The 22,819-nt window shown below is 45.0% G+C and overlaps 2 protein-coding genes and 1 pseudogene across 6 annotated transcripts in view; 2 read left to right on the top strand and 1 right to left on the bottom strand.

Moving 5' to 3' along the window:
• The window catches only part of ATP6V0A4 (ATPase H+ transporting V0 subunit a4), a 98,821-nt gene extending 95,423 nt beyond the window's left edge, over window positions 1-3,398 (top strand). For all 4 annotated transcript variants that reach the window (XM_074379021.1, XM_010340368.3, XM_003929749.4 and 1 more), the window contains one exon: window positions 472-3,398. In XM_074379021.1, coding sequence (XP_074235122.1) covers window positions 472-565 — 94 coding nt within the window. In that variant the 3' untranslated portion in view covers window positions 566-3,398. The remainder of the gene's footprint in view (window positions 1-471) is intronic.
• A 350-nt stretch (window positions 3,399-3,748) lies between these two features.
• LOC101044948 (cytochrome b-c1 complex subunit Rieske, mitochondrial pseudogene) lies at window positions 3,749-4,840 on the bottom strand (annotated as a pseudogene).
• Window positions 4,688-22,819, top strand: part of SVOPL (SVOP like) — a 114,541-nt gene continuing 96,409 nt past the window's right edge. For both annotated transcript variants that reach the window (XM_003929748.4, XM_010340366.3), the window contains exons 1-3: window positions 4,688-5,291; window positions 21,837-21,952; window positions 22,420-22,511. In XM_003929748.4, the coding sequence (XP_003929797.2) occupies window positions 21,871-21,952; window positions 22,420-22,511 (174 nt within the window). In that variant the 5' untranslated portion in view covers window positions 4,688-5,291; window positions 21,837-21,870. The remainder of the gene's footprint in view (window positions 5,292-21,836; window positions 21,953-22,419; window positions 22,512-22,819) is intronic.

The following is a 22,819-nucleotide window of genomic DNA, read 5'->3' on the forward strand; positions in this document are numbered from 1 at the left end:
CAAGATCACACCATTGCACTCTAGCCTGGACGACAAGAGAGAAACCCCATCGCAAAAAAAAAAAAAAAAAAAAAAAAAATATATATATATATATATATATACACACACACACACATATATATATATGTAAATTAGCTAGGCATGGTGCCATGTGCCTATAGTCCCAGCTAGTTGAGAGGTTAAGGCAGAAGAATTTCTTGAACCTGGGAGGCAGAGGTTGCAGTGAGCCAGGATCGCACCACTACACTCCAGCCTGGGCGATGGAGCAAGACTCTGTCTCAAAAAAAAGAAAAAAAAAAATCCTCGGGATTCTTACGGCAGCCATCAGCCTGGGCGCCTTCCGCGGCCGACCCTTCGACCTTGTGCTTGATTGTGCAAATGCTCTGCTTCCTCCTTCCCTCCACCTTCCAGCCTCTGAATGACGGGTTTCCATCTCCTTTTTCTCACCCCACGCCCTCCCCTCGACAACAGGGTCGAGTTCCAGAACAAGTTCTACGTTGGGGATGGTTACAAGTTCTCTCCATTCTCCTTTAAACACATCCTGGATGGCACAGCTGAGGAGTAGGCTGAGGCCACCCCTCCTGCAGCAGTCTCTGTGCCAACGAAAGAAGTTCAGTCTTGTCTTTGATATCAGCCCGTGCATGGCGTTCAATGGAAAGATTGTTCTTGGCTCACCTGAAGCATGAAGCTATGTATTATTTCGATATCAGCCTGTGGATTGGATATGACTTAATCATGTCAGAGAGGAATCACTTTGGCAAGTTATTTTGTCTTTGTGTGGGGTATTAATTCTCAAATAATAAAGTAATTGAGAAATGAGGGGCGAATACGAAACAGATGTCTTCTTGCAATATTTTAAATATTCTATTTGAGAAAATAAACATCTGAGTCATTAACTTTTTCCTTAAGATATCTTTATTCTGCCAGGCACAGTGGCTGATGCCTCTAATCTCAGCACTTTGGGAGGCCAAGGCGGGTGGATCATCCAAGGTCAGGAGTTCGAGGCCAGCCTGGCCAACATGGTGAAACCCTGTCTCTACTAAAAATATAAAAATTAGCTGGGTGTGGCAGCAGGGGCCTGTAGTCCCAGCTACTCCAGAGGCTGAGGCAGAATAGCTTGAACTCTGGGGGCAGAGGTTGCAGAGAGCTGAGATTGCACCACTTCACTCCAGCCTGGGTGACAGTGAGACTACATCTCAAAAAAAAAGAAAAAAAAATGTTCCATACCATTTACTATCGACAATTATAGGCCAAAGCTGAACAATAGAGCTACACACACTAATCCCAGAGAAGGATCATGCGAATTCCATTGCCCCATTTCCTCCTTCCGCAAACACCTTTTCCCCTTGTCGAGGGCTAAGTATTACAAGCTTAGAAACTTTCTCATGAATTTTCACGGAGGAAGAACAGATCATGTTCTCTGTGTGGAGGGAGGGCCTCCCCCGTGTCTCTCTGGATTGCTAAATCCTGTGAAATGAAGTGTGGTAACATGATATCATCGTTTGTTTACTGTCCATGCACGTTATGCTGGAGAAGGAGATTGGGAGACAAGTCTGGAAATTGGTGTGCCGGGAGGGAGCGCACCTGGCTCTCTGGCTAACAGGCGGTCTGGCCTGTTACTCTCTGGCTCTGTGGGCCCCAAAGTCATTAGTCATTTCTTAAGTACCTGCACTAGCAAACTCCTAAGAGCTCGATAAGATCTATATATGATATACAAAATAAGATATATATATATATATGTTTGCATAGAGGGAGAGAAAGGATCTCACTCTTGCCCGGGCTGGAGTGCAGTGGTCTGATCACAGCTCACTGCAGCCTCAACCTCCAGGGCTCAAATATTCCTCCCACCTCAGCCTCCTGAGTAACAGGGACTACAGGTGCGTACACCCTGCCCAGCTAATATTTTTTAGTTTTTTGTAGCGGTGCTGTGGGTAGTGGGGGTCTCATTATGTTGCTCAGGCTGGTCTTGAATTCCTGGGCTCAAGCAATCCTCACACCTCAGCCTCTCAAAGTGCTTGGGTTACAGGTGTGAGCACCTGGCCTCACTGACTATTTTGTCTGAATAGCCTTTATCCATGTGGATTATTATCTTTATGGTAACTATACCGGTAGAATTAAGTATAATTATCTTTTTTGGTAGTGTTTTTATAATTTACAAAGTACTTAATAGTATTTAATGTTAAATTTTCTCTTTTTTCTTTCTTTTTTAGACAGGGCCTCACTCTGTCTCAGGACCAGGCTAGAGTGCAATGGCGCGATCTCAGCTCACTGCAACCTCCGCCTCCGGGGTTCAAGCAATTCTCCAGCCTCAGCCTCCTGAGTCGCTGGGATTACAGGCAACCACCACCACGCACGGCTAATTTTTGTACTTTTGGGGTTTCACCATGTTGGCCAGGCTTGTGTCTTGAAATCCTGTCCTCAAGCGATTCACCCACCTCGGCCTCCCAAAAGTTCTGGGATTACAGGTGTGAGCCACCGCAACTGGCCAGTTCTAAATTTTTGCCGTTCGTAAAGTTTCAGAAGAACTGATTAAATTCAAAATTATGCTTTGGATGAGACCCTGTTTTTGAAGTGCCCATGTGCCCTGTGTGCAGTAGAGCTGTCTGGTGCTCATCGAAGTGGCGTCACTCAAACCTAAAAGGAAGCTTCTATGTCACCTTCTGTGCCAGTGTCGTGACTTGTCCAGCACAGTGGAAGGCACATATTAGATGCTCAGTAAATATTAACTTAATGAGGTTGAGCAACAGAATGATAGCTAAGGTCAGACGGTGTACATGTTTGAGTTCCAACTTTGATGCTTTATCATGGGTGCCCTCAGGAAAGAAAAGGAGTTGTTCCCCTCTTTCCCGATGGAACTAATGATCTCCACCTCTCTGGATTATAGAAAAGCTGGTTGTAAAGCCCTGAGTGTGAGGAGACACTGTCAGTGACGGTTGAACTAGAAGAACAGAATAAGACAGGATGTAGATGGCAGCATAAGAAATCCTCCAATCCCACACCGCCGTGGTCACTGGGCGATTTACAGGCTCTCACTCACTACTGTCCTTCTCAACAACTACCTAACAAGAACACTGTGCTTAAATGGATCACCAGCCTTTGACCCTTAATTTTTTTTTTTTTTTAAATACCATCCTGTAGTTTTAAATTAGAATTAGGCCAGGCACGGTGGCTCATGCCTGTAATCCCAGGACTTTGGGAGGCTGAGGTTGGTTAATCACTTGAGGCCAGGATTTTGGGACCAGCCTGGCCCACATGGTGAAACCCCATCTCTACTAAAATTACGAAAGTTAGCTGGGCATAGTGGTGCATGCCTGTAATTCCAGCTACTCAGGGGGCTGAGGCTGGGGAATCACTTGAACCTGGGAGACAGAGGTTGCAGTGAGCTGAGATCACGCCACTGCACTCCAGCCTGGGAGACAGAGCGAGATTCTGTCTCAAAAATAAATAAATAAATAAATAAATAAATAAATAAAAAATTTTAAAGTAAAAAATTAGAATTACCTAAAAGACATTGTACCTTTCAAGTGTATAACAGTGTAACAATATTTAACAGTTGTTTTATTAAGTGAACGCTTGAAAGTATTCAACATTAAATACAATTTACTTCACAGTAATGTTTGCAAATACATTATTATCAATTCTTAAATATTTCAAGTCAAGCAACTTGAAGTTCAGAAGGCTTGCTCTCAAATAACTCTTCTACGGTAACACAAAGACTGAAAGAAGCCTTTGACTTGAGTTGCAGTCTCTAACCCACAAGGACTGTTTCATCACTGGTGAACTCATATGAGGGAGGTTCAAGGTCAAGAGGTGCAGGCCCCTTCCAGATCCTGCCAGACGCATCTGTGTGACCCACAGCAAGGGCAAGAATCACCAGCAAAATCTTCATTTGCTATGGATGAATGCAAAGGCCGAGTAAAGAAACCCGAATGGGTTATCCTGATAAGCATCGCACTCATCCTTTACTTCTTTTTTTAATTAATTTATTTTGTTATTTTCTGAGATGGAGTCTTGCTCTGTCTCCCAGGCTGGAGTGCAATGGCGCAACCTTGGCTCACTGCAAACTCCGCCTCCCGGTTCAAGCAATTCTCCTGCCTCAGCCTCCCGAGCAGGTGGGATTATGAACACATGCCACCATGTCCAGCTAATTTTTGTATTTTTAGTAGAGATGGTGTTTCGCCATGTTGGCTAGGCTGGTCTCGAACTCCTGACCTCAAGTGATCCACCCACTTTGGCCTTCTAAAGTGCTGGGATTACAGGTGTGAGCCACGGCTCCTGGCCCTGAAATCATGCTGTGGGCCCTCAACTGAACTGCAGCTTCTCGGTCAATTTCCTTTTCAGTTTTATGGCATACACACAGGGGCTTTCCTCTCCAAAAGCCATGTTCTTGTCTTCTGGAATATCAGATAACTTGATTTTAAGTTTCAACATGGCCAACTCATTAGCAGAAGCATCGATGCTGGAAACAAGCTGGGGGATGACATTCTTGGCAGCATATGCGACACCCACAGCAGCTGTTGCAGTTACCAAACAGGAGAACCCTTTCCTAGCCTCGCCACCCTCTTTTGAAGACTTTGTCCCATCAAAAATCTCAGTGTAACGGTAATCAGGGAAGTCAGGCACGTTGATGTCTGTATGGGAATAATGAACAGAAGCAGGGACATTGAGGTCCACAGAGTTGACCCAAGACCGGCTCACGCCTGGCCCTCAGTGACTCCTGGCATAGGAAAGGCGGCTTCATGTACAGCACAGACAGCTCCAGGGTGGTGGGCACCATGGTCCATAGCAGGGGCTGCAGCATGCCTGCCACCCTGCAGGATGTGGCTGACAGGATGGGCATGAACCTGCCCCCTAATTCTAAACAATGGCTGTGAGCAAATGTTTGCAAGAGCAAAGCTTCCCTCTGCCCCTTAACTATACCTACTCTTTCAGAAATTCCTCCAGCTGGCCTGAGAACATCATAGTAATCTCCTCCAAGGTTCGGCAGCCTCTTTCAGTCTTAACGAGAAATGTAATTTCCCCTTTAAAAGGGGATCAGGTGCAGGCTGTTGAGAAGAGGGTGTGCCCTAGTTGTCATTCACTTGCCCAGAATGCAAAGTGGGCCCTTAAAGAATCCGGATCTGAGACCTGACCTGAAAGGAGAGGATAAGAGCAGGGGGCCGGGTGTCTTGGGATCGAAAGTCTGGACACCTCCAGAAGCCATCAGCACTCCAGCTTCCACCTAAGACTTGGCCACAGTGAGGGGAGCAAAAGAGCCTGCAACTGGAAGGCCATCCAAGGAGCGTACAGAGGTGAGAAACTTGCGGGCACTGTAGATCTGGGCTGACTTTTCCTGCTGCTGTAGAGGGTGGGGGTGGGAGCTGACTGTTAGTTTGTGGCTGAAGGCAAATAGAGCATGAAAATTTCATTTGATATTGCAAAACAAATTACATCACGCACCACACACATAATTCAGTTTAAAAAAGATCTACTGTGGCCCAATTATTTGAGCTTTAAAAAAATCAGTATACGGCTGGGCACAGTGGCTCACGCCTGTAATCCCAGCACTTTGGGAGGCCGAGGCGGGTGGATCACGAGGTCAAGAGATTGAGACCATCCTGGTCAACAAGGTGAAACCCCGTCTCTGCTAAAAATACAAAAATTAGCTGGGCATGGTGGCGCACGCCTGTAGTCCCAGCTACTCGGGAGGCTGAGGCAGGAGAATTGCTTGAACCCAGGAGGCGGAGGTTGCTGTGAGCCGAGATCGCGCCATTGCACTCCAGCCTGGGTAACAAGAGCGAAACTCCGTCTCAAAAAAAAAAAAAAAAAAAAAAAAAAAAAAAAAAAAAAAAAATCAGTATAACAAAATACAATAGAATAAAATGTCAACCTGTCCTTTAGAATTTGTTTTAATGAAGATTGAACTCCATCTGAGCCTTGAGTTTCAGGGTAAATTCCCAATTTATCTGTTTCTTGCCAGGTTTTGTGAAGGTAGGTCATGGATTACTTTCCCCTTGTAGCTTTTTAGGAACTGATGGTGAGGGATGCAAAGCATTCTTTTCCATCTTATTCCCTATTTTCTTGAGTTAGTCAAACTGATCATCCATCTGCCATCCATCCGTCCATCCGTCTGCTTGTCCGTCCGTCCATCCATCCGTCTATCCATCCATCCATCCATCCCCTTACTGGGTTAGAAGGGATTTAGAATGACATAGGGAACCAAAGAACAGAGAATGTCAACTTAGCCTTTCTAGTGTTCCATTTCTGAGCTAAAATCTGAAGCTTGGCCAGGTGCAGTGGCTCACACCTGTAATCCCAGCACTTTAGGAGGCCGAGGCAGGCAGATCACTTGAGGTCAGGAGTTTGAGACCAGCCTGACCAACATGGAGAACCCCCATCTCTACTAAAAATACAAAATTAGCTGGGCGTGGTGGCGCACGCCTGTGATCCCAGCTACTCAGGAAGCTGAGGCAGGAGAATTGCTTGAATTTGGGAGGCGGAAGTTGTGGTGAGCCGAGATCACACCACTGTACTTCAGCCTGGGCAACAAGAGCGAAACTCTGTCTCAAAAAAAAAAAAAAAAAAAAAAATCACAAGCTCTGTCTCTCGATAATGTCCCTCATCTCCATCTCTCAGACTCCTTGTTCTCTTCTTTCTTTATGAAGCTTTTGGCTGAAACTCTAGAAACTGTAAGAAAATACATTTTGTACATATGCTAACAAACTTCAAGTTTGTGTTTGAGTGTCTTTTTAATGACTTGGAGAGTAAGCCCCTTACAAGGTACAGATGCGAATGCTACAATCCTGATAATCTCCTGCCAACACCCCTGAGCCCACAACATGCTTTACCAAAGGAATCCTGTTGAAAATATATCCTGGCAGGGCGTGGAGGCTCACGCCTATAATCCAGCACTTTGGGAGGCTGAGGTGGGCAGATCACCTGAGGTTGGGAGTTCCAGACCAGCCTGACTAACATGGAGAAACCCCGTCTCTACTAAAAATACAAAATTAGCCAGGCATGGTGGCGCATACCTGTAATCCCAGCTATTCAGGAGGCTGAGTCAGGAGAATCACTTGAACCCAGGAGGCAGAGATTGTGGTGAGCCAAGATCACACCAGTGCACTCCAGACCGGGCAACAAGAGCGAAACTCTGTCTCAAAAAAACAAGAACAATAAAAAAAGGAAATATATCCTATCCTAATGGGGTGGGAATGAGGACTTTCTTTGTTGCAGGTAAACTTACATGTTTGTTTCTTTCCTCTTGGCAAATTCCCCTGACCTTGGGAACCCACCCGGCCTTGACCATCTTCAAGGGCTGTGCATTGGGAAGACTGGTGTCACAATTGACAGGCACTGAACGCTGTTCTGTGGCGGGGCCAGGGCCAGGCTTACTCTGAGTGAGCCACACCTCATCACCAGCCCCTTTCACCCTCACCCCACCCCCTGCACCAACAGTGCCTTTGGGAGAACTGAAGTTTGAAATCTTCTTCCAAAATATATTGATTTTGTAGTGTAGCACGCAGGAGAATTTGGAGTGAAAAGTATCCGTTTTGTTGTGACTCTCATAAGTAAGATCAAGTGACTACTTTGGAGAGGTTTTGAGGTCTTATTTTCCTGTAGGAAATTAGCACACTGAGATCACAATTTCCTTACACCACTCAAGTTCACCCGGGAAATAAAATCAACCTAGTTTAGAAAACAAGTGACTTTTTCTCTCACTTTTGAGTAATTTTTCATTTGATCCCAGTGTGTTCTAATATTAGCAGAACATTAGCAATAAATGCCTTTGGGAGACATATATATTTGGTAACTCTGTAGATACTTTATTATGTTTTTTATTTTTTGAGATGGAGTTTTGCTCTTGTCACTCAGGCTAGAGTGCAATGGCGCGATCTCAGCTCACTGCAACCTTCATCTCCCAGGTTCAAGCGATTCTCCTGCCTCAGCCTCCTGAGTAGCTGGGACTACAGGCGCGTGACGCCATACCCAGCTAATTTTTTGGATTTTTAGTGGAGAAGGGGGTTTCACCATGTTGGCCAGGCTGGTCTCAAACTCCTGACCTTAGGTGATCCCCCACTCCTGGGCCTCCCGAAGTACTGGGATTACAGGTATGAGCCACGGCACCTGGCCTGTAGAAATCTTAAAACATTCCCTGAATAAATTATTTGTGATTATGTTGAAGTTGTAAAAAGTGGTTTGATTGCTTTGCTCAGAGACAAGAGACAATACTACCTTAAGGACTTTTGATGCAATGGCACATTGACATATTTTATAAACATCATCTTGTTTTATTGTCATCATACACTTAAGAGAAAGTTTATCAGTTGTGAATTGCACAAAACTGCAAGTAACAGAGACCAGAAATCACAGTGGCTTAGACCTAAGAGGTGTATTTCCCTCCTTCGCTCATGGTGTCTGGAGGTGAGCAGTCCAAGGCTGGGAGATCTCCTGGTCGTCAGTTTCCAGGCTGTTTCTGTCTTATGCTGGCCAGATTTAGTCCCAAGTTTCCATCTTTCCATTTTCATCATGACTTGATATGCCAGCCGGAGGGCCACCACCCAGCCTCTAGTCTAGTGAGGGGGTGTGAGGAAGAGGCGAGGGGCAGAAGAGGGATTTTCCTGAAGCCCCGACAACCTTCACCTGCATCTCAATGGCCACTGCCACCAGCAAAGTACAAGGGAAGCCCTGATGTCGGGTGGGCAGTAGCAATTTCTCCTACCAGCAGGTAGAATTTTTATTTCCAGATGAGGAAATGCAGACAGAGGAAATGGAGTGAGTTTCATCTCGACCTCACCATGACTACTGACTTGCTTCCTTCTCTCCCTCCCTCCCTCCCTCCTTTTCTTCCTTCTCCTTCCTCTTGTTCTTCTCTTCTACTTTTTTTTTTTTTTTTTTTTTTTTTGAGACAGAGTTTTGCTCTGGTTACCCAGGCTGGAGTGCAATGGTGTGATCTCAGCTCACCGCGACCTCTGTCTCCTGGGTTCAGGCAATTCTCCTGCCTCAGCCTCCCGAGTAGCTGGGATTACAGGCACGCGCCACCATGCCCAGCTAATTTTTTGTATTTTTAGTAGAGACGGGGTTTCACCATGTTGACCAGGATGGTCTCGATCTCTTGACCTCATGATCCACCCGCCTCAACCTCCCAAAGTGCTGGGATTACAGGTGTGAGCCACCACGCCTGGCCTACTTCTTTTTTTTAAAGATAGGATCTGCCTCTGTTGCCCAGGCTGGAGTGCAGTGGGTGGCATGATCACGGTTCACTGCAGCCCCCACCTGTCAGGCTCATTTGATTCTCCCACCTCAGCCTCACAAGGAGCTGGGCCACAGACATGGGACACCACACAGGGCTGACTTTGTAAATAACTTTTCTGTAGACACCAGATCTCACTATATTGCCCAGACTGGCTATTAAAATCTTAATATTTTTGTCATATAATTTATGGTTTATATCTGCTACAACATTTACTGGGTACCTGTATTTTTTTTGGCAATTTTTTGTCTTGTTCTTTTAATTTTTAAAAATTATGGTAAAATACACATAACTTCAAATTTACCATTGTAACAATTTTTTATTGTTTATTATTATTATTATTGTAGCGATGGGGTCTCGCTCTGTTACCCAGGCTGGTCTCAAACTTTTGACCTCAAGCAGTTCTCCCACCTTGGCATCCCAAAGTGCTGAGATCACAGGCATGCACCACCACACCCAGCCTGTTACAATTTTAAAGTGACCAATTCAGTGGCATGTAGCACATTCACAATATTGTGCACCCACCACCACCATCAGAGAGAGGCTGTTGTGCGAGGCTACCCTGTGGACTTCTGACCAATCGTTTGATTGTCTCCAGGTCAAGTGCCTATCCCTGGCCCAATAGGTCATGGCCAGTGATGGAGAGCAGGTGGGGACATGTGGTACAAAAACACAGGCCTTGGCTGGGCATGCTGGCTCACATCTCTAAGTCCCAGTACTTTGGGAGACTGAGGCAGGAAGATCGCCTGAGCCCAGGAGTTTAAGACCAGCCTGGTCAACGTGGTGAGACTTGGCTGGGTGTGACAGCTCATGCCTGTAATCCCAGCACTTTGGGAGACTGAGGTGGGCAGATCACCAGGTCAGGAGTTCAGGATCAGCCTGGCCAACATGATGAAACCCAATCTCTACTAAAAATATAAAAATGGGCCGGGCGCAGTGGCTCAAGCCTGTAATCCCAGAACTTTGGGAGACCGAGGTGGGTGGATCACGAGGTCAAGAGATCGAGACCATCCTGGTCAACATGGTGAAACCCCTGTCTCTACTAAAAATACAAAAAAATCAGCTGGGCATGGTGGTGTGTGCCTGTAGTCCCAGCTACTGGTAGGCTGAGGCACAAGAATCACCTGAACCTGAGAGGTGGAGGTTGCAGTGAGCCGAGATCACATCACTGCACTCCAGCCTGGGTGACAGACTGAGATGCTGTTGCAAAACAAATAGACAAACAATATAAAAGTGAAAATGAAATAACAAATGTCAATCTGCCTTTATAGGATCAGGCTTAATTCAAGAGCAACTGTGAAGCAAATATTTTGGACTGTAATAACTTTGGCCAGGCTCTATGTGATAAATCACCTCTCTTTATTGATAAGAGAAAGGAAATATGTAGGATGTTTATGAGCCATGGAGCCACCTAAGTAGTTTAAAACGCATGCTTATACCACATTAAAATTTGTTCTGGCCCTGGTGCAGTGGCTCATGCCTATAAGCACTTTGGAAGACCGAGGTGGAAGGATTGCTTGATCTTGGGAAGTCAAGACCAGCCTGGGCAATATAGTGAGACCCCTGTCTATTTTTTAAAAAAAATTTTTAAAGGGTGAGTGTGGTGGCTCACACCTATAATCCAAGAACTTTGGGAGGCTGAAGTGGGTGAGTCATTTGAGGTTAGGAGTTCGAGACCAACCTAGCCAATGTGATGAAACGCTGTCTCTACTAAAAATACAAAAATTAACCAGGTGTGGTGGTGCACTCCTGTAATCCCAGCTACTTGGAAGGCTGAGGCAGGAGAATCGCTGGAACGTGGGAGGTAGAGGTTGTAGTGAGCTGAGATCACGCCATTGCACTCCAGCCTGGCTGACAGAGCGAGACTCTGTCTCAAAAATAAAATAAGCCGGGCGCAGTGGCTCAAGCCTGTAATCCCAGCACTTTGGGAGGCCGAGGCGGGTGGATCACGAGGTCGAGAGATCGAGACCATTCTGGTCAACATGGTGAAACCCCGTCCCTACTAAAAATACAAAAAACTAGCTGGGCATGGTGGCACGTGCCTGTAATCCCAGCTACTTAGGAAGCTGAGGCAGGAGAATTGCCTGAGCCCAGGAGGCGGAGGTTGCGGTGAGCCGAGATCGCGCCATTGCACTCCAGCCTGGGTAACAAGAGCGAAACTCCGTCTCAAAAAAAAAAAAAATAAATAAAAATAAAATAAAATAAAATAAAAATAAATACAAACTTGTTCTGGTCAGCAGTAAGTGGAAGACTTCCGGGTTTCTTGCTGTTCTATATAGAAAAAATGAGACTTGATGGAAATTGTTTTATTGCCCCTCTAAAATGTAAGCTTTAAGATTGTTAAAATTGTAAAATATGTTTAGATTGTTATGAGACATCATGAAACATGACTGATAGACGAGATTTAATGTTGACTGAAGACTGAACTCATTGTTAAGCATTTTACTTGTAACTGAACTCAAAATGAACTCACTGGGATTTAAAAATATTATTTTCCCATCAAACTGAATCGTTTTATTCCCAGATGCTATAAATAGCCAGATTCCTTTTGGTTTTTAAGTCTGCTGCTGTGACTTGCATTACTATTTTATTTTTCTGTTTTTTAAAAAGGAATAAACATATAATTGACAATCCACATATATCAAAGTCACCATTTTCAAGGGTACAATTCAGGCTGGGTGCAGTGGCTCATGCCTGGAACACCAGCACTTTGGGAGGCCAAGGCAGGCAGATCTTTTGAGGTTAGCAGTTCGAGACTAGCCTGACCCACATGGTGAAACCCTGTCTCTACTAAAAATACACAAAATACAAAAAAAATAGTTGGGCGTGGTGGTACACGTCTGTAGTCCCAGCTACTTGGGAGGCTGAGGCAGGAGAATCATTTGAACTTGGGAGGCAGAGGTTGCAGTGAGCTGAGACTGTGCCACTGTACTCCAGCCTGGTCAACAGAACGAGACCCGGTCCCATTAAAAAAAAGAAAAAGAAAAAAACAGAAAAAAGAAAAGGGTAGAATTCAATGATCTTTAGTATGTTCACAAGGTTGTGCAACCATCAGCACTGTTAAATTCCAGAACATTTTCATCACCTACCAAAGAAACCCCACACCTATTATCAGTCACTCCCTATTCTCCTTCTCCCCCAGCACCTGGCAACGACTCCTCTATTTCTGTCTCTGGAAATTTTCATATAAATGGAATCACAAAATGTATGGTCTTTGTGTCTGAATTCTTTTGCTTAGCATGCTTTTGAGATTCATTCATGTTGTAGCAGGTATCAGACTTCCATTCTTTCTTATTGCTGAATGATACTCCATTGTATGGATGGACCACATCTCATTTATTCATTCATCAGATGATGGACATTTGGACCATTCCCACTTTTGGCTATGATAAGTGATGGCTCTTGGACTATTTGTGTGAGAGTTTGAAGGGACACATGTATTAGTTCCCCGGAGCTGCCATAACAAAGTGCCATACACTGAGCGGCTTAAACAAGGGAAATTGATCATTTCACGATTCTGGAGGCTAGACGTCTGAGACCAAGGTGTCGGTAGGGTGGGTTCTTTCTGAGGCTGGGAGGGAGAATCTGATCCATGCCTCTCCCTTCGCTGCTGGTGGTTGCTGGCACCCCCTAGGTTCCTTGGCTTGTGGATGCATCACCCCCATCTCTGCCTTCATATTCCCAGGCCATTCTCCCTGTATGCTGTCTCTATCCAAATTCCCCCCTTTTTATGAGGACATCAGTTACAATGGATGGAACTCCCACTCCACTCCAGTATGACTTCATCTTTTTTTTTTTTTTTTTTTTTTTTTTTACTTTTAGTTGCATTTATTTTAATGCTGAATTTACTCTTGTGCCCTAAGTTTTTGTTTCTTCAGTTTCTTCTGGGATATCTTTTCCTTCTGGGTACCTCCTCTTCTGGTTTAGGAACAGTGTGTTCCTTTTCAGTAAGGATCATCTCAGTGTGGCAGCAAGAGCGCTCACGTGTGGGTTAATCTGACCGTGAGCCGTGCAGGTCCGGTGGCTTGTCTTAGGCGCTCTGTTCACTTGGATCTGTTCAATGACCAGAGAGTCTACATCTAAATCCTTAAGTTCTGCATTGCTCTCTGCATTTTGAAGCATGTGCAGCAAAAATTCAACACTCTTTCTGGGACACGGACCTTGTGTCCAGCCCCACTGCCTGGCCCAGGCACACCTGCCAACTCCGCCATTGTAACGATGGAAGGGTACGCACTGTTTCTGTAAAGTGACATCTTTCAGATACATCGTGGCGTTTCGTATCTGCATACCCTTGATGGCCTGGGAAGTGTTATGAGTGTTCTTACAGTGATTTGAACCTCTTGATTTGCATGATTTTATGGGGTTCTTTGGGTCGAGTGAATAGTGAAGCATTTTCACAGATTATCTTGGGCTGCTTAGGGAAAGAAGAGCTGACTTCAGCTTAACAAATTACATCGGCAATGATCCTAATTCCAAATCAGGTCACATTCTGAGGTCCTAGGGGTTAGGTCTTCTACATATACATTTTGAAGGGTACAAAATTCAACTCATTAGATTATGTTCTCAATTCTCCTGAGGTTATACCTAGGAGAGTCTCAGGACATATGGCAACTCTATGTTTACCTTTTGAAGAACTGACAAACAATTTTCTACAGGGGCTGCATGATTTTAAATTCCCACCAGCAACACACAGCATCCTGATGTCCCCACATCTTCACTAACACTTGCTACTGCCTTAAAAAAAAAAATTATCAAGTATGAGAACCATACTGCCTACCTTTTTAATTTTAGGGATCCGGCCAGACATGGTGGCTTATGCCTGTAATCTCAGCACTTTGGGAGGCCAACGCAGGTGGATTGCCTGAGGTCAGGAGTTCGAGACCAGCCTGACCAACATGGTGAACCCCCCCCCATCTCTAATTAAAGTATAAAATTAGCCAGGTGTGGTGGTGCATGCCTGTAACCCCAACTACTTGGGAGGCTGAGGCAGGAGAATTGCTTGAACCTGGGAGGTGGAGGTTGCAGTGAGCCAGGAACACACCACTGCACTCCAGCTTGGGCAACAAGAGCGAAACTCTGCCTCAAAAAAAATTTTTTTAGGCATCCTAGAGTAGGAAGTGGTATCTTGTGGTTTTGATTTGCATTTCCCTAATGACCAATGATGTTGAGTCCTTTTTCATGGGCTCGTTGGCCATTTGCATATCTTCTTTGTAGACGCCTCTATTAAAATCATTGCCCATTTAAATAATTAGGTTGTATTTTTATTGTTGAGCTGTAAGAGTTTCTTGTATGTTCTGGTTACTACACTCTTATCAGGTATATGATTTGCAAACACTCTTCCATTCTGGGTGTTTTGTTTTGTTTTGTTTTGTTTTCCCCACTTTCTTGTTAGTGCCTTTTGGTACACAGAAGTTTTAAATTTTTATTAAGTCCCATTTTTTGTTTGTTTGTTTTTTGGCCAGGTGTGGTAGCACTCCAGCCTTGGCAACAGAGTAAGACCCTGCCACAAAAAATAAAAAATTAAATTAAAAAAAAAAAATGTCAGGGCGGGTGCAGTGGCTCACACCTGTAATCCCAGCACTTTGGGAGGCTGAGGTTGGTGGATCACCTGAGTCAGGAGTTTGAGATCAGCCTGACCAACATGGTGAAACCCTGTCTCTACTAAAAATATAAAAATTAGCTGGGCATGGTGGTAGGTGCCTGTAATCCCAGCTACTAAGGAGGCTGAGGCAGGAGAATTGTTTGAACCCCGAAGGCAGAGGTTGCAGTGAGCCGAGATCGTGCCAGATCTCGGTGACAGAGTGAGACCCTGTCTCAAAAACAAACAAACTTTTAAGTGCTGTTAAAAAGTTTTTAAAAAGGAAAGAAGGCTGGGCACAGTGGCTCACACTTGTAATCCCAGCACTTTGGGAGGCCGAGGTGGCCGGATCACCTGAGGTCATGAGTTGGAGACCAGCCAGACGAACATGGAGAAACCCTGTCTCTACTAAAAATATAAAATTAGCCAGGCGTGGTGGTGCTGCATGCCTGTAATCCCAGCCACTCGGGAGGCTGAGGTAGGAGAATTGCTTGAACCCAGGAGGCAGAGGTTGCAGTGAGCTGAGATCACACCATTGCACTCCAGCCTGGTCAATAAGAGTGAAACTCCATCTCAGAAAAAAAAAAAAAAAAAAGGCTTCCAAATAAGAACTACCCCTCAAGAGAGTGTTCCAACAATGTCTAAAAAGGGAGAAGTAGCTTTAGAATTGTCTGTTCTTATATTCCTTATAACTTTCAGGCTCCCAGATGGACTGAGAGACCAATTATTTTGCGTTTTCCACTATGTGTAAATAACAACTTTTCATGCTTTTTATGGTCTCCATTGAGACAGAGGATTTCATGGATTATCTTTGAGCATTATTGATCTCTTCCCCATCTGGGAATATTTATGTCTCTGTGACAGTGTTTAAGGAAACAATATATACACTGCAGTATAATTGTCTGTTGTGTTTATCTTTTGTGTCCCCAGCTAGATTAAAAACTCCTAGGCTCACACCTGTAATCCCAGCACTTTAGGAGGCCGAGGCGGGTGGATCGCCTGAGGTCAGAAGTTCAAGACCAGCCTGACCAACATGAAGAAACCCCATTTCTACTAAAAATACAAAATTAGCCGGGCGTTGGTGGTACATGCCTGTAATCCCAACACTTTGGGAGGCCAAGGCAGGTGGATCACCTGAGGTCAGGAGTCCAAGACCAGACCAACATGGAGAAACCCTGTCTCTACTAAAAATACAAACATTAGCTGGGCATGGTGGCGGGTGCTGAGGCAGGGAGGCTGAGGCAGGAGAATCACTTGAACCTGGGAGGCAGAGGTTGTGGTGAGCTGAGATCATGCCATTGCACTCCAGCCTTGGCAACAGAGTAAAACCCTGTCTCCAGAAAAATACAAAAACAAAAAACTCCTTAGGGCAGTAACATGTATGTCAGATCCTCCTCTGAAATCCTCCCTAGGAGCTACAGAGCCAACACTTGGCAAACATTAATGACCTTGATGTGCTACTACACAGCTGTTCTCTGGCTATTTTTATGTTCTAGCAAAAGGACACCTTGGCTTGAGTTTTGTTTTGTTTTTCTAACCACTTTATTGAGACACCAACAACATAAAAACTGGTACATATTTAATACATACAACTTGATGAGTTTGCAGGTATCACTGTGAAACCATCACCACGATCTATGCCATAAACCTATTATCTCCAAAAGTTTCCTCTAGCCTTTTTACTTATTATTATTTATGTGTTTATTTTTTGAGACAGAGTCTTGCTCTGTTGCCCAAGCTGGAGTGCAGTGGTGAGATCTCGGCCTACTGCAACCTCTGCCTCCCAGGTTCAAGTGATTCCCCTGCCTCAGCCTCACTGAACCTGGCTGTTATTATTTTTGTGATTAAGAACACTTACCAGAAGATCTACCTTCCTGGCAAAAGTTTAGGTGCACAATACCATATTGTTAACTATAAGCGCAATGCTATGGGAAGATCTCCAGGACACATTTGACTAGTATAGCAAAAATTTTGTGTCTTTGACTAATACCTCCCTATTTCCCAATCCCCTCAGCACCTCAGAATGGCATCCACCATTCCAATCTCTGCTTCTGTGACTTTGGCTGATTTAGATTCATCATGTAAATGATAGTATTCATTCCTCCGTGCCCAGCTTCTTTAGCTTTATCACGTCCTCCAGGTTCATCTACGGTGTTGGAGATGGCAGGATCTCCCTGTTTTTTTTGTTTCCGTTTTTGAAACGGAGTCTCACTCTGTCACTCTGGCTGGAGTGCAGTGGCAAGATCTCAGTTCACTGCAACCTCTGCCTTCCGGGTTCAAGCGATTCTCCTGCCTCAGCCTCCCAAGTAGCTGGAACTATAGGTGCCCACCACCATGCCCAGCTAATTTTTTGTATTTTTGGCAGAGGCAGAGTTTCACCATATTGGCCAGGCTGGTCTCAAACTCTTGACCTTGTGATCTGGCCGCCTCAGCCTCCCAAAGTGTTGGGATTACAGGCGTGAGCCACCTCGTCCAGCTAGGAGTTTCTTTGCCACCCCTCTCCCCTCACCCCTGCTGAGACAGAGTCCTATTCTGTCACCCAGGCTGTAGTGCAGTGGCACGATCTTGGCTCACTGCAACCTTCGCCTCCTGGGTTCAAGTGATTCTCCTGCCTCAGCCTCCCACATAGTTGGGATGACGGGCATGCGCCACCATGCCCGGCTAATTTTTGTATTTTTAGTAGAGATGGAGTTTCACCATGTTGGCCAGGATGGTCTGGAACTCCTGCCCTTGTGATATGCCAGCCTTGGACTTCCAAAGTGCTGGGATTACAGACATGAGCCACTGCGCCCAGCCACACACTGTCGTTTTATTTTAAAATTTTTAATCGTTGATTTGTTTGAATGAACATCCAAACAACCCACTTTTGGTTTGCTGCATCTCTTTGATTTTAGTCTACAGGTTCCCCTTTCCTCATTTTTCCTTGCCACGTATGTAATGAAGAAACTGGGTCATTTATCTTACGCAGCTTCCCACGTTCTGCATTTTCCTTGTTGCATCCACATGGTGTTATCCAACGTGTTTCTTCATTTCCCCTGTAAAGTGCTAGCTAGAGCTAGATGCTTGATTTGATTCAGGTTCAATTCCCTTTTTTTTTTTTTTTGAGATGGAGTCTCGCTCTGTCGCCCAGGCTGGAGTGCAGCGGCGCAATCTCGGTTCACTGCAACCTCCACCTCCCAGGTTCAAGCAATTCTCCCGCCTCAGCCTTCTGAGTAACTGGGAATACAGGTGCATGCCACCACTCCTGTCCTCAACTTCTCTTTATCACAGGTGATGTCGTATATGTCTTCCTGTTGCATCTCATTAGGAGCCAATGCAATCTGCCTGTCTCTTATTTCCATGGCATTACAATTTTTCAGTGGGTTCAGGTGTTATCGGCTGTATCCCTCTCCTAGCAAAGTTCGACATCAGCCTTTCACCTAATAGTTTATCAGCCACTGATGATTGTTGCCTGGATCCATTATTTTTTAGAAGGTACAAAACAGTGATAATTGCATTCCATCCTTTTTTCTGCATATATTAGCTTTATTATTCACAAATAATTTTCTTTCATCAACTGGCTACCCTGATGTACAGACAATCTGTACACAAAAGTCAAGATATTTACTAGTTTTCAGAATGCGTTTGTTTCTTACCATTCTCCAGAGGTGATCAGTGAGGTCTTCATTTTAGTATTACTGTAAACAAATGGATTTTAACAGCTTTAATGTGTTTCAGTTCTTCGCAGTCATTTGCCATTTTGACATTCACATTGTCCCATCTTTGGCCAGTGGGAGCCTTTTCAATTTTATTTTTTTTTGAGATGGAGTCTCACTGTGTCACCCAGACTGGAGTGCAATGGCCTGATCTCGGCTCACTGCAACCTCTGCCTCCTGGGTTCAAGCAATTCTCGTGCCTCAGTCTCACGAGTAGCTGGGACTACAGGCGCGCACCACCACACCTGGCTAATTTTTGTATTCTAGTAGAGACGGGATTTCACCGTGTTGGCCAGACTGGTCTCAAACTCCTGGCCTCAAGTGATCCTCCTCTCTTGGCCTCCCAAAGTGCTGATATTACAGGGATGAGCTACCACGCCCGGCCTTAATTTTAATTTTGTAACCTTTCATTGCAACCCTATGGGTCTTTGATATTGCCCATACTACATAGGCTACAACAAGAGGCCCCAGGCTCAGTTTGTACATTTTCTGTCCCTGAGCCAGAATCAGCCATTTACCTAAGGTGCCTGGATTTGTTTATATTTATTTATTATATATGTATAATATATATGTTATACAATAATATCACATCTCTATTTCCAGTTCGAAATTAGGATTATAGGCTGGGCATGGTGGCTCACTCCTGTAATCCCAGCACTTTGGGAGGCCCAGGCGGGTGGATCATGAAGTCAGGAGATCAAGACCAACCAGGCCAACATGCTGAAACCCCATTTCTACTAAATACAAAAAATTAGCCGGGTACGGTTGTGCCTTACTTAGTCTGAGCTATGTGGGAGGCTGAGGCAGGGGAATCACTTGAACCTGGGAGGCGGAGATTGCAGTGAGCCAAGATTGCACCACTGCTCTCCAGCCTTGGCGACAGAGCAAGACTCTGTCTCAAAAAAAAAAATTAGGATTATAAATTTTTTACATAGCAAATTTGATTTTATATTTATGTTTTTTCTCAATGATGAAAATCTGGGTTCCTAACAGTATTAACATAATTACTCTATTCTTAATATGAACTAATACACAAATAATGATACTAATATTACTAACAACATCATTAGCAAGGATAGTTTAGGATTTCTGTTTATCCCACAAGGAATGTATAATTAGATTACCATGTCTTAAAGTCATTTGAAAAAAAATTCTGTGTGGTTTAAGCTGCTGACTTGATATCCATCTTTCCTTGTCTTCGTTTTCTTTTGGCTTTTAGAGTTAAGAATCCTTTTTAGGGTTAAATGCAAAAAGATGAGGTAAAAAGCAGCAGCCAGGTGTGGTGGCTCACACCTGTAATCCCAGCACTTTGAGAGGCTAAGGCTGGCGGATCACAAGTTCAGGAGATTAAGACCATCTTGGATAACACGGTGAAACCCCGTCTCTACTAAAAATACAAAAACTTAGCCAGGCATGGTGGCAAGTGCCTGTTGTCTCAGATACTCGGGAGGCTGAGGCAGGAGAATCGCTTAAACCCAGGAGGCGGAGATCGCGCCACTGCACTCCGGCCTGAGTGACAGAGCAAGACTCTGTCTCCAAAAATAAATAAAATTTAAAAAGCACTTCATGGGTTTCTGTCAGAATTAAATGACAATGACATGCACAAAAGCGCACTGGAAACACAGGATCTGGGAGAGTGTAAAGCGCTGCTATTGCGACTACTTTCCTGTAGCAAAGCCATGTTCCCTCCCACTGAGGATGCTATTGGCTAAATTGCCACGACCTGACCTGCGTCTGGCCCCAGACTCAGGGTTAGTTACTGGCCTCAGAGTCCTGATTGTCTAACGTGGCCTTTTAATTTAGCTTGATTATCTAATTTAGCAATTTAGTCTCTCTATTTCTCAGGTTCCTTACATGCCACACAGTGATAAATGATAATATCTCACAGATCTTCTGTGAAGATTAGAGGGGAGAATTCATGCATGTAAAGTGATCAGGACAACGATCAGTGATAAATACATCCCTCATATACGGTAACAATAGGAACAGCTTCCATTTATCAAGCACATCAGTTCATGCCAGGTATGGGGTGCGTGCTTTCTGTGAACTAACCCATTTAATAATCATAACAACCTTGAAAGTTGGGTGCCATTATTAGATCATCTCCATTTTAGGAAACTCATTTGAGAAAACTGAGGTGTGCAAAGGGCAAATTTCTCAAAGCCACATACTTAAAAAGTCACAGGAAGGCTGGGTGCGGTGGCTCCTGCCTGTAATCCCAGCACTTTCGGAGGCTGAGGTGGGCAGATCAACTGAGGTCAGGAGTTCAAGACCAGCCTGGAGAACATAGTGAAACCCCATCTCTACAAAAAAAAAAAATAAGAAAATTAGTGGGGTGTGGTGACATGTGCCTGCAATCCCAGCTACTTGAGAGGCTGAGGCACGAGAATCAGTTGAACCCAGGAGGCAGAGGTTGTAGTGAGCTGATTGCAGCCACTGCACTCCAGCCTGGGTGATAGAACAAGGCTGCATCTCAATCAATCAAACAATCAATCAATACAAAGTAGTAGGGAAAAAAAGCAATGAGTTGCTTGGTTCCAGAGGCCAGGTGTGAAAGAGGATAAAAATACATACCTAGCCAGGCGCGGTGGCTCAAGCCTGTAATCCCAGCACTTTGGGAAGCCGAGGCGGGTGGATCATGAGGTCGAGAGATCAAGACCAACCTGGTCAACATGGTGAAACCCCGTCTCTACTAAAAGTGCAAAAAATTAGCTGGGCATGGTGGCACGTGCCTGTAATCCCAGCTACTCAGGAGGCTGAGGCAGGAGAATTGCCTGAGCCCAGGAGGCGGAGGTTGCGGTGAGCCGAGATCGCGCCATTGCACTCCAGCCTGGGTAACAAGGGCGAAACTCCGTCTCAAAAAAAAAAAAAAAAACAAAAAAAACATACCTCGGTCCGGGCGCGGTGGCTCAAGCCTGTAATCCCAGCACTTTGGGAGGCCGAGGCGGGTGGATCACAAGGTCAAAAGATCGAGACCATCCTGGTCAACATGGTGAAACCCCGTCTCTACTAAAAATATAAAAAATTAGCCGGGCATGGTGGCGCGTGCCTGTAATCCCAGCTACTCAGGAGGCTGAGGCAGGAGAATTGCCTGAACCCAGGAGGTGGAGGTTGCGGTGAGCTGAGATCGCGCCATTGCACTCCAACCTGGGTAACAAGAGTGAAACTCCATCTCAAAAAAAAAAAAAAAAAAAAAAAAAAAAAAAAATACATACCTCATTTGATTTTTGTGAGGGCTTCAGGAAATCACGTGTGTGTGTAGTGTGTCTGGCATATACTAAATAGCCAATAACCATTACATTTCTTTCTTTCTTCTCTCCCTTGCTTCCACCAGGTAAGCTGTTTGGGGAACTTGAGCTATTGAGAAGATGGCAACCAAGCCAACAGAGCCCGTCACGATCCTCAGCCTTCGGAAGTTGAGCCTGGGGAACGCAGAGACACAGATTAAAGGTGAGATTATCATGGACGTCTCCAGCTCAACCTGCTGCTTCACTTCCTACTACTGGCCCCTCATATTAACTTGTTTTATAATAATGGGTTGGTAGATTGGCGCCGTGGCTCACACCTGTAATCCCAGCACTTTGGGAGGCCGGGGCAGGTGGATCACAAGGTCAGGAGTTCAAGACCAGTCTGGCCAAGATGGTGAAATCCCGTCTCTACTAAAAATACAAAAATTAGCCAGGTGTGGTGGCGGGGGCCAAGCTACTCAGGAGACTGAGGCAGAGAATTGCTTGAACCTGGGAGGCAGAGGTTGCAGTGAGCCAAGAACGGACCACTGCACTCCAGCCTGGGTGACAGAGCAAGACTCAGTCTCAAAATAATAATAATAATGGGTTGGCTTTCTGAGGCTGAGTGATAGTCCCCACGCATTCCCTTCCCTGCAGAAGCTATTTCTTCCACTTGCCTCTCGTTGTTAGAGCCAAAGACGTTCACCGTGGAAGACGCAGTGGAGACCATCGGCTTTGGACGTTTCCATATTGCTCTCTTTCTGATCATGGGCAGCACTGGGGTGAGTGCTCCTTGCAGACGTGGACACAAAGAGTCAAACTTTGTAAAACAGTTGAAGAGATTTATTCTGAGCCAAATACGGGTGATCACAGCCTGTGACATAGCCCTCAGGAGGTCCTGAGAACATGTGCCCACGATGGATGGGCACAGCTTAGGGAGGCAGGAGACGTCAATGAAATACATTTAAGAAATGCATTGGTTTGGTCCAGAAAGGCGGGACAATTCAAATTCAAAACAGAGTTGAGTGGGAAGAGGGAAGCTTCCAGGCTATAGGTAAATTTAAATATTTTCTGGTTGACCATTGGTTGA

The sequence above is a fragment of the Saimiri boliviensis genome, chromosome 10 (genome assembly GCF_048565385.1).
Source record: "Saimiri boliviensis isolate mSaiBol1 chromosome 10, mSaiBol1.pri, whole genome shotgun sequence".
Classification (NCBI taxonomy): Eukaryota; Metazoa; Chordata; class Mammalia; order Primates; family Cebidae; genus Saimiri; species Saimiri boliviensis.